General features: G+C 48.0%; 1 protein-coding gene across 2 annotated transcripts in view; it reads right to left on the bottom strand.

The window, feature by feature from the left end:
- Alpk3 (alpha kinase 3) overlaps positions 1-5,282 on the bottom strand; it is a 48,468-nt gene extending 43,186 nt beyond the window's left edge. The window contains exon 1 of one of the 2 annotated variants that reach the window (XM_028754854.1): positions 5,116-5,282. In XM_028754854.1, the coding sequence (XP_028610687.1) occupies positions 5,116-5,258 (143 nt within the window). In that variant the 5' untranslated portion in view covers positions 5,259-5,282. The remainder of the gene's footprint in view (positions 1-5,115) is intronic. The other variant, XM_028754856.1, reaches the window with a different exon arrangement.
- Positions 5,283-12,560: the final 7,278 nt, after the last annotated feature.

Below are 12,560 nucleotides of genomic sequence, written 5' to 3'. Positions count from 1 at the left end.
CTTATCAATGATTCCCTTGTAGGGTTGTTGTTTGGGTTTTGTTTTATTTTTGTTACTCTGTTTGCTTGTTTGGTTTATTTGGAAGGACAAGGTCTCACGAAGCCCAGGCTGGCTTCAAATCTACTGCATAGCCAAAACTGGTTTTGAATTCCCAGTGATCCTTCTGCCTCAGCCTCCTGAGTGCTGGGATTACAGGCGTACACCACCACAGCTGGCTTTACACACTACTCTGTAGAAAACGCTGCAGTATGTCTACTGCAGGTATGACCAGACCCAACTCGACGTCAACAAGTAAGACCCTCCCTGGTCTTCTTACAGCCTCTCCCAACATCCAGGTTCTGCTAAAGCCAAGCCCATCCCTAACTGGCAAGGCCACACCCAAGGCTACCATTTCTTGCTTCCCTTCTGCTCAGTTAACTCTTGCCCACACAGCCTTCAAATCTAGGTCTTTTTGTAGCTATAGAAGCTACGAAACATAGCGCTACCCATGCAATGGGTATTCATGATTGTTTTTTATGAGAGAAGGAGGCAGAGGAGGAGGAAAGGAACAGCATTCTCAAACAGGATGGGTCCTGCCCCGCAGTGGGAGCTGCTGCTCCAGAAAAGTCAGGAAAGGGGCACACACACTGCAAGCGCCTTTGTTTGGAGCCTTAAAAATCTGTGTGACCACACCTCCCTTAGTTACGAAGTACTGGCCAACTCTAGCCTTCCCTGACCACAGACTACCTTTGTCCCTCTCCTTGGAACTGAGAGATTTCCCCTTGAGTCTGTACCTCCTCCCTCAGGAAAGGCATTGGGCCAGTTTTCTAATTTACAACGGAAAGTGGCAGGTTCCACCCCCACGTGGGCAAGAGACTGAACCGAGACAGTGAGTCCTCTCCACCCTGCTCAGTCTCTTCGTGCAGCTTGGCTTCCTGGCCCCGCTGTCAATCAACCCTCACCTTGGTTTATTTATTTATTTATTTATTTATTTTACTTTTTTATTTTTTGTATTTTTTTTTTCGAGACAGGGTTTCTCTGTATAGCTCTGGCTGTCCTGGAACTCACGCTGTAGACCAGGCTGGCCTCGAACTCAGAAATCCACCAGCCTCTGCCTCCCAAGTGCTGGGATTAACCTTGGTTTATGTTTTTAAGATTTTTTTTTTTTTTTTGCTTACTTACTTAATTAATTAATTTAGGTCTTTCAAGACAAGGTTTCTCTGTGTAGCCTTAGGTATACTGGAACTATCCCCGTAGACCAGGTTGGCTTTGAACTCACAGAGGTCCACCTGCCTCTGTCTCCTGGGTGCTGGAAGCATGTGCCACCACCATCTGGTCTGTTTTTATTATTTTTTGATTTTGTGTGTGTGTGTGTGTGTGTGTCCATGTCACGAGGGCAGGTGCCCTATGAGGACAGAGGCATCAGATTCCCCAGAGCTGGAGTTACAGGTGGTTGTGAGCCACCAAGTGTGGATGCTGGGAACTGAGACCTGGTCCTCTGAAAGAGCCGCTCTTAAGTGCTGAGCCATCACTCTAGCCTGATTGATACTGTTTTTAGTTCTGTGTATGGGGTGGGGAGAATGCCCAAATGTGTGCAGATGCCATCAGAGGCCAGAAGATGGCATCAGATCCCTTGAGCTGTAGTTACATACAGTTGTGAGAGGCCCAACTTGGATCTTGGGAACCAAATCTTGTGTCCTCTAGAAAAGCAGGTAAGCTCTCTTAGAGGCCGAACCATTGTACAGGCCCTCTGCCTTACATGTTAATCAAGCCAGAGAATCTGCAGCTCATACAGGCACCTGGCCATCAGGCGGGAGGTCCGATAGGGCCTGGCTGACCACTCTGGAAAAGTGGAGCTTCTGGGTTTGTGGAGGGTAGGGTGGGCCAGGGGCATCGGAGACAGCTAACTGTCTGAAGTGTTTTAGATTTCTTGTCAAGCTTCTGTTGCAGAATAGGAATTTGGGGCTCAGAAAGAATAAGCCTAGAAGAACAAAGACAGGCATAGAAGCTGGGGGCCTTCCATCCGGCTGCTTTTTATCTATGCTGGGACATAAAAGGTTTCCAGAAAGTTCTGGCCCAATGACTTAATTTCCCTAACACCCTAGACAACCTGCCTTACCCAAGAGGAACAGCAGAGGTTGTTTCAAAGTGGTCAGGGGGAATGTCACGGCCCTTCTATTCCCATGAGGCTGACAGCACCAGGTCCTTCGTGAAACAAGAGTCCAGGGACTTAACAACTCCTGAGTGTCACACATAAGCTGGCCAGTCATTATTGCTTATTCTCAACTTGGATTCTTTAGAGTACTCTAGCCTACCCACGAGCTACCCTCCTTGAGGGGTCAGCTCCTCACAGCTGGATGAGCAAAGAGATTGTCTATCAAATAGGACAGCCAAGTGGGAATATCTGCCTTGGACCTACCTGAGCTCTGAATATCCTTGAACTGAAATGTAACTAGAAACCCCTCCAAGGACCATGGGGCAGGCAGGAAGTGTGAGACACATACAGACTCTGGAGCCCAACCCACATGGCAATTGTCCATAGCCTCCAGGGAAACCCTATGGGAAGGACCCCTTAAGAGCTTCACAGCGGGGGCTGGAGAGATGGCTCAGTAGTTAAGAGCACTGACTGCTCTTCTGGAGGTCCTGAGTTCGATTCCCAGCAATCACATGGTAGTTCACAACCATCTGTAATGGGGATCCGATGTCTCTTCTGGTGTGTCTGAAGACAGTGACAGGACAGTGACAGGACAGTGTACTCACATACATGAAATAAATACATAAATCTTTAAGAGAGAGAGAGAGAGAGAGAGAGAGAGAGAGAACGCTTCACAGCAAGCCAGGTAGTGGTGGTGGTGACATACGCCTGTAATCCAAGCACTCTGGGGTGCAAAGGCAGGCTGTTCTCTGAGTTCAGGGCCAGCCTAGTCTACAGAGTGAGGTCCAGAAACCCTGTCCCTCAAAACAAACAAACAAACAAACAAACAAACAAACAACAACAGCAACAACAAAACCGAAAAGAGCTTCACAGGAGATCTACAAAAAAGGCAGACCCAGAATATGTCGGATATAAAATGAAGAAGGGCAGAACTCGACTCTCAGCCAGGACCCTGGGCTGGAACTGGACAGAGCCAGTGAAGTCCTCAAGGGACCCCTTTTCTTCTTTGTTTCTTGGGCTCTCTCCACCTCCACAGGCAATCAGTCATTTGAGGGGTAGCAGAATGTGCCGCTCCCTCCTCCAACACAAGTCAGACCTTTCCACAGTTGGGGTACTGTCCCTCCCCCAGCCTGAGCTCAGTCCACTTCATAATCCTTTTTGGCCATAGGCTCTTCCAGAAGCCAAGCAAACCTGGCTGATCTTGTCAGGACCCATTGGGGTCTGTAGCCAGTTGGCAGGAGGTGGAAAAGTACAGGGGAAACTGTCCCAAGTCCAAGACTAGAAAATCCTCTCTCACTGTTCTGTCCGGAGCCTTCAGATACCCAACAAGAACAGTCTTCTATCACCATCGCCGTTAAGGTCCAAGGACTCAAGCCAGACAAACTTTTCTTACTTCCCGCCCTCTGGCTGGCACACTATATAAATATTCCTGCTCGGCCAGGAAGCAGCCCCAGGTCCAAGCCTCCAGCCTTGTTCCTAAGAGCCCAGAACCTACTCCCTTCTGCCTGGCTTTCAAACCAACCTTTCTTCCCTCCCTCCACTGCTACATCTCCAAGAAGAATCCTGCTTCCTCTTCTTCCCAAATACAGAAAGAAGCAATGCCCAGATAAGTCATTTAGCCTAGTGAGATAAGTCACAGAAATGAGTGAGAGGCGTGAGGCTCACACTAGGCAGGCAGCTTCACTAAGGAAGGACTTCAATAAATGTCCACACATTTCCTTGCAATGTTCCACAGAGCCAATGATTGGAGAAATGGTGCCCCACCACAACCCCCAGCAGCCCAGGAGCCTGGTTCAGTCTGACTTAGTCACAGTACCAGCCCTCAGTCCTGCCCCAAACACGTGACACCGTTTGCCAGGTTTTATGCAGAAACAGGTTCCGGTTACATTTGAACTTTTCCAACTCCAAGGTCAATAGGACTCAGTCGCTCCAGGAGGAAGTGCACAGGACTTCTCCTCACTATCACTGGTGCCTGTACTTGTGAGTTTTTTGTTTTTGTTTTGTTTTTGAGCAGAGAGCAGAAGTCTGTAGATAGTGTCTCAGAGAAACACATTACACAGGCCAAACTCTGTTGCTAAGAAGTAACTTAGCCTCCTCCAAGGCCCACCCTGTTACATTTCCTTTTGGAAAATGGGCTCAAGAGAAGAGGGAAGCTGAGCTGCCCACAAAGGGCAAGAAGTTTGTCTCCAGGGCAATGCACTTGTTCTTGGGTGTCTGCATCTTAGAGTGTCTTTTGGAAAGCTTGCCTTTTGTCTGTGTATCCTTTGCAACTAGGAATGACATAGCTCCTAAAACAAAGCCTTCAAACTTCTTTCACTGCAAGAGGCCAATAAAGGGTTCATTAGTCCCACCCCTCCAGTGGCATCTCAACCTCTACTGGGTCCCCACTGGGCAGGGCAATTGACTCCCTCAGAGCTTCAAGCCCTAGATCCCTCCCTGGTTCCCCAGACAGGGCCAACAGCTCCCTCCTGGCACCCTTTCCTCTCAACCAGACACAACATAAAGCTGGAAGGCCAAAGCCCTAGGCCCAGGGGAGGAACTACAGCTAAACAGCCTCTACTGGCTCCCCAACACCCACGGCAGCTTCCCCTCCTTTGAAGCCTGAGGAATTTCAGCCACCCTGGATCTCCTTATCACTAACAGTGGAATTCAGCCCTGGGAGTAGCTTGGTGTGGGTGAGGGAGATAAGGAAAGCTTTCGGGCCCCTGTAAAATCACCCCAAATGGGGACTTTCTTCTCTCGGGCCACACATCTGCGGCCCTCGGGCCCTCAAGCCCTCAAGGGGTCAAAAGGATACCATGCGGGTCCCTTCTGGCCTGGTTCTGTTCCCAGACCTCAGGGGCTTAGGGTTGAGAAAGTTTGAGGGCACAGGCTTCACCCAGGCCTCCAGGTTTCGGAGCGCTTTTGAGAGCCTGGCCACACCCGGCCACCACCCAAGGGATAGAGCAGCCTGGGGCAACCCAGGACCCTGGGCGACTCACCTAGCCTCCGGCCGCACGCTGAGCAAGTAGCTGCGACTGGCTGGGCCAGGAGTCCACACTGGCCCGTCGTCCTCGCCATCTCCACCGGCTCCAACTCGACCACCCAGGCCCCAGCCCCGGCCCGCGGCCCTCCGCGACCCCATGGCACCGCAGCCCCTGCCTCCAGCCCCGGCTCCTGCCCGACGCTGACGCGCGCCCCTATTTATAACCCGGGGCTGCTGTCACCTGCTGCTGTCCCTCCCCCGGTCTAGCCCGGCTTCTCAGCCTGACCAGGGAGCCGGGAGGCCTGCAGAGAAACGCAGTGAATGCCGACCCTGAGACAGAAAGAAAGGGTTCCTAGAACCCCCGGCTTCCCCACAACTTTCTTCTGGCTCCCTTCCAGTTTTCAGAGAAACATGTAGAAAGAGGGTAGTGAAGAGTTCCTAGGGAAGGATAGCTTAAGATAGATCCTCAAAGGGGCCACACTGACGGCCACCGGCCAGTGGTCCTTAGGCCACTACGCACACATACTCTGTCACCTCTATCAGTGACCTCCCTCTATCCAAAGGAGCCCAAGATTCCTGGGTACACATTCTGTATCTTCCCCCAAAACCCTTACCAGTATCTAGCATGGATTAATGGCTCATCAAAAGCTTCGAGAATAATCCAACCTCTTCCACCCCTTAAGGCTCCATTTCCTAAGGTCAGAAGGGGAAAATGGGCCAAGTCCTAATGCTTAGAAAACAGTTCTATCCTTCAAACTTTTCCAGAGCAAGCTGCTAAGCACAGCTTAAACCTGACGCTTAGTTTTTGCGAGTGACACAGTGGGTTTATCTGTCCCTGACCACAGACTTAACCTGTGCCAATTATTTTAACCTTTACCAAAATATTTGTTTATTCTCTCAGTCCTGGCTTCAAGGCAAGTGCTGAGACTACAGGTGTGTGCCTTCATCCCTAACTTACCAAAACATTCCTTTAAAAAAAAAAAATGCATTCAACCAGTCGGGAGGAGTGACTGACGACTTGGGTGAGGGTCTCTTGACCCTCTCCACCCCTTTTTTTCTGAAGGAAAATCCATAGTCAATGAGCCCAGCTGAGATGATCTTTTGATGGTCAGCAGACATAGCTGAGCTTATGAAGATGGTGGCAGTTTGGTTTGAAAAATAGTCCTGGACGACGGGACAGCTAATGGGAGTTTCTCCCATCTTTCCGCCATAAAGGACCTGGGGATCAAACTCAGGTCATCAGATCTGCTTAGCAGAAGAAACTTTTATTCTTTTTTAATTAACATCATTTCCCTATATTTTCTTTTCTTTTCTGACTCTAAACTCTCCCTTGCTCTCCCACTCACTCTATTTCAAAGTCTTGGTGTCTTTTTCTTTAATTGTTGTTACACATATTTCTTTAATTGTTGCCACACACACACACACACATTTGTATTCCTAAATACATAAATACAACCTTCTCATCTGTATAATGTTACTCGTGTGTATATTTTCAGGGCTGACCATTTGGTACTGGATAACCAGCTGGTGTGCTCTCCCCTGGGGAAGACTATTTCTCTGGCTCTCGGCATTCTTAATTGCCTCTAGTTCTTTGTCTAGGTCTGAGGTCCTGTGAGCTTTCCCTGTTCCATGATAGCACGTTAACTTGTATCATCCCTGTTCAGGTCATGTTTAGACAGCCATGTTGGTGAGACTTCATGTGTATAATATCTGACATTTCTAGGAGATAAAATGCTACAGAAATTTCTCCTTCCTACAATCTTCCTACTCCCTCTTCAACAATGATCCCTGAGCCTTCCATGGAGGAGTTGTATTGTGAGCAATGCCCCCCCACTTCCACTCATCTTTGTTCTTGGGTCTCTGGAGATGCGTGTGTTAAGATTCCTCCAGCCACAGTGCCAGCCTTTAAATATTTGTCAATTGGGGTCACATGATCTTAGACCTCAAAGAGGCTTACAATAGAACTAGATAGACACATAAGACACTGTAAGGGGTGACATCCAAGGGACAGAACTAGAGAGAAGCATAAAAGCATAAAGAAATTGAATAATGAGTTCTACCTGGGGATTTGGTTAGGAAGGAAGTAGAACTTAAACACGATTTTAGAAATAGGTGCTCACCAAGTAGACTATGGGGGGAAACACTATTCCGGATAGAGGAAGGTGTGTGTATAACCACAGGAGACGTGCATGTCACTCAAGTGTAAAGGAGACCGAGAAGTAGAGAGGCAGTCACTAGACACGGGCCAGAGCCTAAAGGCCTAGTTTATTTAGCATACTGTAGGACTAGTCTAAACTGTTTCAACATGAGGCAATGATTCTCTACATTTTCTAAACTTCTAAAGTCCTCTCCATGAAAAAAGCAAAATCTTTCCAATTTGGGGGGGGGGGATTTAGTTATTTTTTATTTTATGTATATACATAATATGTCTGTATGTCTGTGTACTGTGTGAATGCAGCACCCCAGAAGGGGCCATTGGATACCCTGGAAGTGGGGTTATAGATGGTTATTAGACACCATGCAGGTGCTGGAGATGGAACCCAGTTCTCTTGAACAACAGTCAGTTTTTAACCACTGAGCCATCTCGCCAGCCCGGAAAAGAAAAATCTTACTCCCTCACCTTTTTTTTGTTTGTTTAGTTTGGTTTAGTTAAAACTCATTTTTCTCCTGCTCCCTTTACTTCTTGTCTAGAATTTTCCTAGCTTCTGTGATCTGATGATTTAAACAGTCTTTTTACCTAAATCCCTGATGATGGGGTGTCAAAGAACTCAGGGACGGAGATAGGGAATGTCTTTGCTCTCGGGTTTACAGCCTAGCAACAGAAGAGAGAGCATGTGAAGTGTTGTCCAGTGTGGACTTGCTTAGCAGTCCAGAGATTCATGCAACTTCCCAGAGCAGTCGTGTGACCTTGTCTCTTGTCCTTCAGTTTATTCTGTAAAGGGGGATAGGCATTCTATTTATAATCTTTGAGCTTTCGGCTGCTCATTCAGAATACAAGAGGAGTTTGTTTTTATTTGGTTAGTGTGTGTGTGTGTGTGTGTGTGTTCATGGGTATTTTGCCTGCATGAATTTCATGCCTGTGTATCATGTGCATGCAGTGCCCATGTAGGCCAGAAGAGGGCGTTGGCTTCCGTGGAACTGGAGCTACAGATGGTTGTAAGCTTCCTCGTGGATGCTGGGAATCAATCCAAGGTCCTCTGATGAGTAGCCAATACTCTTAATGCTAAACTATCCCTCCTGCCCATTTGTTTTTTGAGATGATCTTACTTCGTACATCTGGCTGGCCCGGAATCCATGAGTCACCCAGCTCAGCCTTCCAGGTGCTGGAATTACACTTGTGCGCCACCACACATAGCTCTTCAGCACAGGTTTGTTTTTGTTTTGTTTTGTTTTGTTTTGTTTTGTTTTGTTTTGTTTTGTTTTGTTTTGTTTTTTCAAGACAGGGTTTCTCTGTGTAGCCCTGGCTGTCCTGGAACTCACTCTGTAGACCAGGCTGGCCTGAACTCAGAAATCTGCCTGCCTCTGCCTCCCAAGTGCTGGGATTAAAGGTGTGCGCCACCACCGCCCGGCTCATTAAATAACCATAATTACCACACGTCAGGCTTTATGCCAGATGCTGAGGGAACAGAAATGAATATGTTATATAGTCTCTGCCCTCAGGAGTCCCTCACACCTGAAGAAAAACCAGAATCTCCATAAATCCACGACTAGAGCTTTGTAGGTAGTGCGTGGAAGGCAGTCAGGGCCTCCTATTAGATATGAACAGTGATGGAGTGCAGACGGAATTCATTGTGGGGATCCTGCTTCCCGGTGTCTCTGTGTTCGTGCATATGTGTGTATATGTGCATATGTGCATACAGGTATGCTAGGCTGGGAAACCAAAAGTCAACATCAGGTATCCTCCTCAACTTCGCTCCACTTTTTTGTTATTTTTGGTTTTTTGAGACAGGGTTTCTCTGGGTAGCCCTGGCTGTCTTGGAACTCACTCTGTACACCAGGCTGGCCTCGAACTCACAGAGATCCCCTGCCTCTGCCTCCTGAGTGCACCACCATCTATGGCCTCCTCACTTTAGGTTATTTTTTTTTTTTTTTTTTGAGATCAGGTCTCTCCCTGAGCCCAGAGCTCTCAGATGCAGCTGGACAGTGCACCCCGGGAGATCCTGCTCTCTCTACCTCTGCAGCACTGGGGTGGTAGACATGCATGCTACAATCTCAGCGTTCTGGAGGTAGTGGCAAGAGGACTGGGAGCTAGCTCATGGGCATCCTCAGCTACATATCAAGTTTGAGGCCAGCCTGAGTTACAGGAGACTCCGCCTCAAAAAGAAAAGAGAAGGGGGCTAGAACGATGGCTCAGCAGCGACAAACACTTGCTGTCTAGTGGGACAGCCCTCAGTTCCTAGCACCCCATGGTGGCTTACAACCACCTCCAACTCCAGTTTCAGGGATCTGATGGATGGTTTCTTTTGTTTTCTCTCAGCACAAGGAACACACATGGTATACATACATAGTCCATACATATGGTGCACATACATGGTGTACATACATGGTCCACACACGGTGCACATACATGGTGTACATACACGGTCCACACACATGGTGCACATACATGGTGCACATACACGGTACACACACATGGTGCACACACATAGCACACACATGGTGCATATACATAGTGCACATACATGGTATACATACATGGTCCACACACATGGTGCACATACATGGTGCACATACACGGTACACACACATGTTGCACACACATAGCACACACACACGGTGCATATACATAGTGCACATACATGGTGTACATATGTGGTACACATACATACATGCAGGCAAACATTCACACACAAAATAAAAATAAACAATAATTTAATAAATAATAAAAACCAATAAGACCAAAACCCCAAAACAAAATAATAATGAGCACTGTATATACCAGGGTCTGGTCTCACTGTCATCCTCTCTGGTGACTCAGCCAGCATCCTGGCAGCAGGTACGCTGACCTTGTCCCCTCAGAGACCTTCACACTCCCTTCCCTTGAGCAATGCAATCAAATGCTTGACACTCCAACAGTCACAGGAATTCCTCTACCTCTAAAGTGTCAGCCCCCTCCCAGGCCTACACTTGTCTTTGGGGACAGCTCTGGACCTCCCTCCCCCAGTCTCTACACTTCTTCCCTTATTCTTTATCCACCCCACTCCCTCTCCACACACATAGGAACATAATGTTCAGTGGATAGCAACGTCACCTGTGTGCTGGGTGGTTTTGTGTCAACTTGACGCAAGCTAAAAGTCATGTGAGAGGAGGGACTTCAATTAAGAAAACGCCTCCATAAGATCAGGATGTAGACAAGCCTGTAGGACATTTTCTTAGTGATTGATGGGGGAGGGCCCACCCCATTGTGGGTGGGGCCACCCCGGCTGACGATCCTGGCTTCTATAAGAAAGCAATAGCCACATAGGCCGTGAGGAGCAAGCCAATAAGCAGCTCCCTTCCGTGCCCTCTACACCAGCTCCTGCCTCCAGGTTCCTGCCCTGTCTAAGTTCCCGTCCTGACTTCCTTCAATGATAAACAGTGCAGTGGAAGTGTCAGCCAAATAAACCCTTTCCTCCCCAACTTGCTTTCTGACCACAGTGTCATTGCTCATTGCAGCAATAGAAGCCCTGACTAAGATAACCTGCTTGATTCAGGAACTGTTTGTTTGTTTGTTTGTTTGTTTGTTTGTTTGTTTTTCAAGACAGGGTTTCTCTGTATAGCCCTGGCTGTCCTGGAACTCACTCTGTAGACCAGGCTGGCCTCAAACTCAGAAATCCACCTGCCTCTGCCTCTCAAGTGCTGGGATTAAAGGTGTGTGCCACCACTGCCCGGCTTGATTCAGGAATCTTATGGTCCTTGCCCCTTGACCTTCTTAAGTCCATCTTGTAGGTGCCTAACCTAGAATCTGGCTAGGTGGTAGCCTGAGCTACATACTGAGACCCTGTCACAGAAAACAAAAGGGAAAAGCTAAATAAGAGAACTGCTGAGTTCAAGGTGAGACTGGGCTACACAGGGAGACCCTGTCTCAGAAAACTAAACCAACCAACCAACCCCAGAGGACAGAGAGAGGTTACTGGGCAGTAACACCAGCTTAGAAGAACAGGCTGGCGTTATTATCCTGTCACAGGAACCTCGCTTAATACAGAGTGTATTATGGTTCCCTTCCAAGGCCTCCAAAATCTGGGCCCTTCTCAGCAGTCAGCTCTCAGCTCCCTGTCCTCCCAGCTGGGCTTCTCCCTACAGACTATGAAGGTTATCAACAGCCTGCTTTTCCTTGAGATATTAACCCTTCCTTTCACTACTGAACTTCTCAGAAGAGCCCAAAGGGAACCCATCCCTTATCAAGCTGTGATGGGTTAGCCGATCTGGGTCTCCAAGTACAGACAATGGCCTTCTGAACAAAGGCAAAACAATCCTATGGTAATGCCCAACAGGAATGACCAGATGCCATGTTCTGAGAGGTGGTTCACTAAAAGACCTTGGCTCAAAAAATGTCGTTCAAGGCCAAGTATGCACACATACACCTCACACATTTAAAGAGGAAAAGAGCAAGACATGATGGAGCAACCTTTTGAGCACTCTGGAAGCAGATGCCAAGTTTGAGGCTAGCCTGGTCTATGTTACAAAGTCCACATTATCCAGATACCACAGAGCGAGACCTTGTCTCAAGAACAATGAAACAATCTCCTGTGGGTGCTATGTCTGCACATTTGTGGGGCTTCTGTGGTCCCAGAATTGAGCTGTCTTAGAGTGGACTTTAACTTGAATCAAGAAAAAAATGTGGGTGTGTGTGGGGAGGGCACGTTTACAGCCTGGAGCTGTGTGTGCAGTGACTGGGCATCTCCAGGATCAATGTTCTAGCTTGTGCTGAGAACCGGTGATGGCAGCGTGGGGATCAAGGAAGAAGGATACTTAATGATGCCAAGTTCTCTCCTTGCCAACCCTGTTTGGACCCTATGGCTGTATATTCTGTCCTTAACTTACCCCCGTCCCATTGGGGCTCTCTGGTCTCTAGAAGGTCTCTTAGTGAACCAGAAGCTCACTGTGCTAAACTGACTGGCCCAATGAGTCTTCAGGATCCTCTTGTTGTCACACAGACACACACACACACTCTCTCTCTCTCTCTCTCTCTCTCTCTCTCTCTCTCTCTCTCTCTCTCTCTCACACACACACACAGACATACACACACACATACCCCTACACACCTCATTGGGACTACTTCCTCTTTGTTCTCATTTGAAGGCCAAGTCCTAGCATGAGAATTCTACAAAACCCAGATCCCTGTTGTTCTTTCTATCCATGAGATTCTATTACCTCACACTGCAGGCTAGCTATCCTTCCTTCAAGCTGATCTGCAGTGGTGTGTGTGTGTGTGTGTGTGTGAAAACTCCACATGGGCTAGACAAGCATACCAGCACTCTT

The sequence above is a fragment of the Grammomys surdaster genome, unplaced genomic scaffold (assembly GCF_004785775.1).
Source record: "Grammomys surdaster isolate TR1022 unplaced genomic scaffold, NIH_TR_1.0 126036, whole genome shotgun sequence".
NCBI classification, from domain to species: Eukaryota; Metazoa; Chordata; class Mammalia; order Rodentia; family Muridae; genus Grammomys; species Grammomys surdaster.
Note: the sequence above shows the minus strand (reverse complement) of the source record. Positions and strands in the feature narration are given on the sequence as shown.